General features: G+C 41.3%; 1 protein-coding gene across 1 annotated transcript in view; it reads left to right on the top strand.

Moving 5' to 3' along the window:
- Positions 1-228, top strand: part of EMH_0055270 (uncharacterized protein) — a gene marked incomplete at both ends in the record, with an annotated part of 4827 nt that extends 4599 nt beyond the window's left edge. The window contains one exon of the mRNA XM_013497211.1: positions 23-228. Within this exon, the coding sequence (XP_013352665.1) occupies positions 23-228 (206 nt within the window). The remainder of the gene's footprint in view (positions 1-22) is intronic.
- Between the last annotated feature and the right edge of the window lie 99 nt (positions 229-327).

Below are 327 nucleotides of genomic sequence, written 5' to 3'. Positions count from 1 at the left end.
CCGTCGGCAACCACGGATTCAGCAGCTACTGCAACTGCAGCAGCAGCAGCAGCATCAGCAGCAGCAGCAGCAGTAGTAGTAGTAGTAGTAGTAGTAGTAGTAGTAGTAGTAGTAGTAGTAGCGGTAGTAGCTGCAGCAGCAGCAGCAGAAACAGCAGCAGCAGAAACTGCAGCAGCAGTAACCCCACTGCAGCAGCAGCAACAGCAGCAGCATCCTCATCATCCTTAGCATTTGTGTGCATGCATATATCTATATACATATGTACACTTATATATTATATATATATATATATATATATATATATATATATATATATATATGTTTCTA

This window comes from Eimeria mitis, genomic scaffold, assembly GCF_000499745.2.
Source record: "Eimeria mitis Houghton genomic scaffold, Emh_scaff2539, whole genome shotgun sequence".
NCBI lineage: Eukaryota > Apicomplexa > Conoidasida > Eucoccidiorida > Eimeriidae > Eimeria > Eimeria mitis.
The sequence above is the reverse complement of the archived record's forward strand: the minus strand, read 5'-3'. Positions and strand labels throughout refer to the sequence as shown.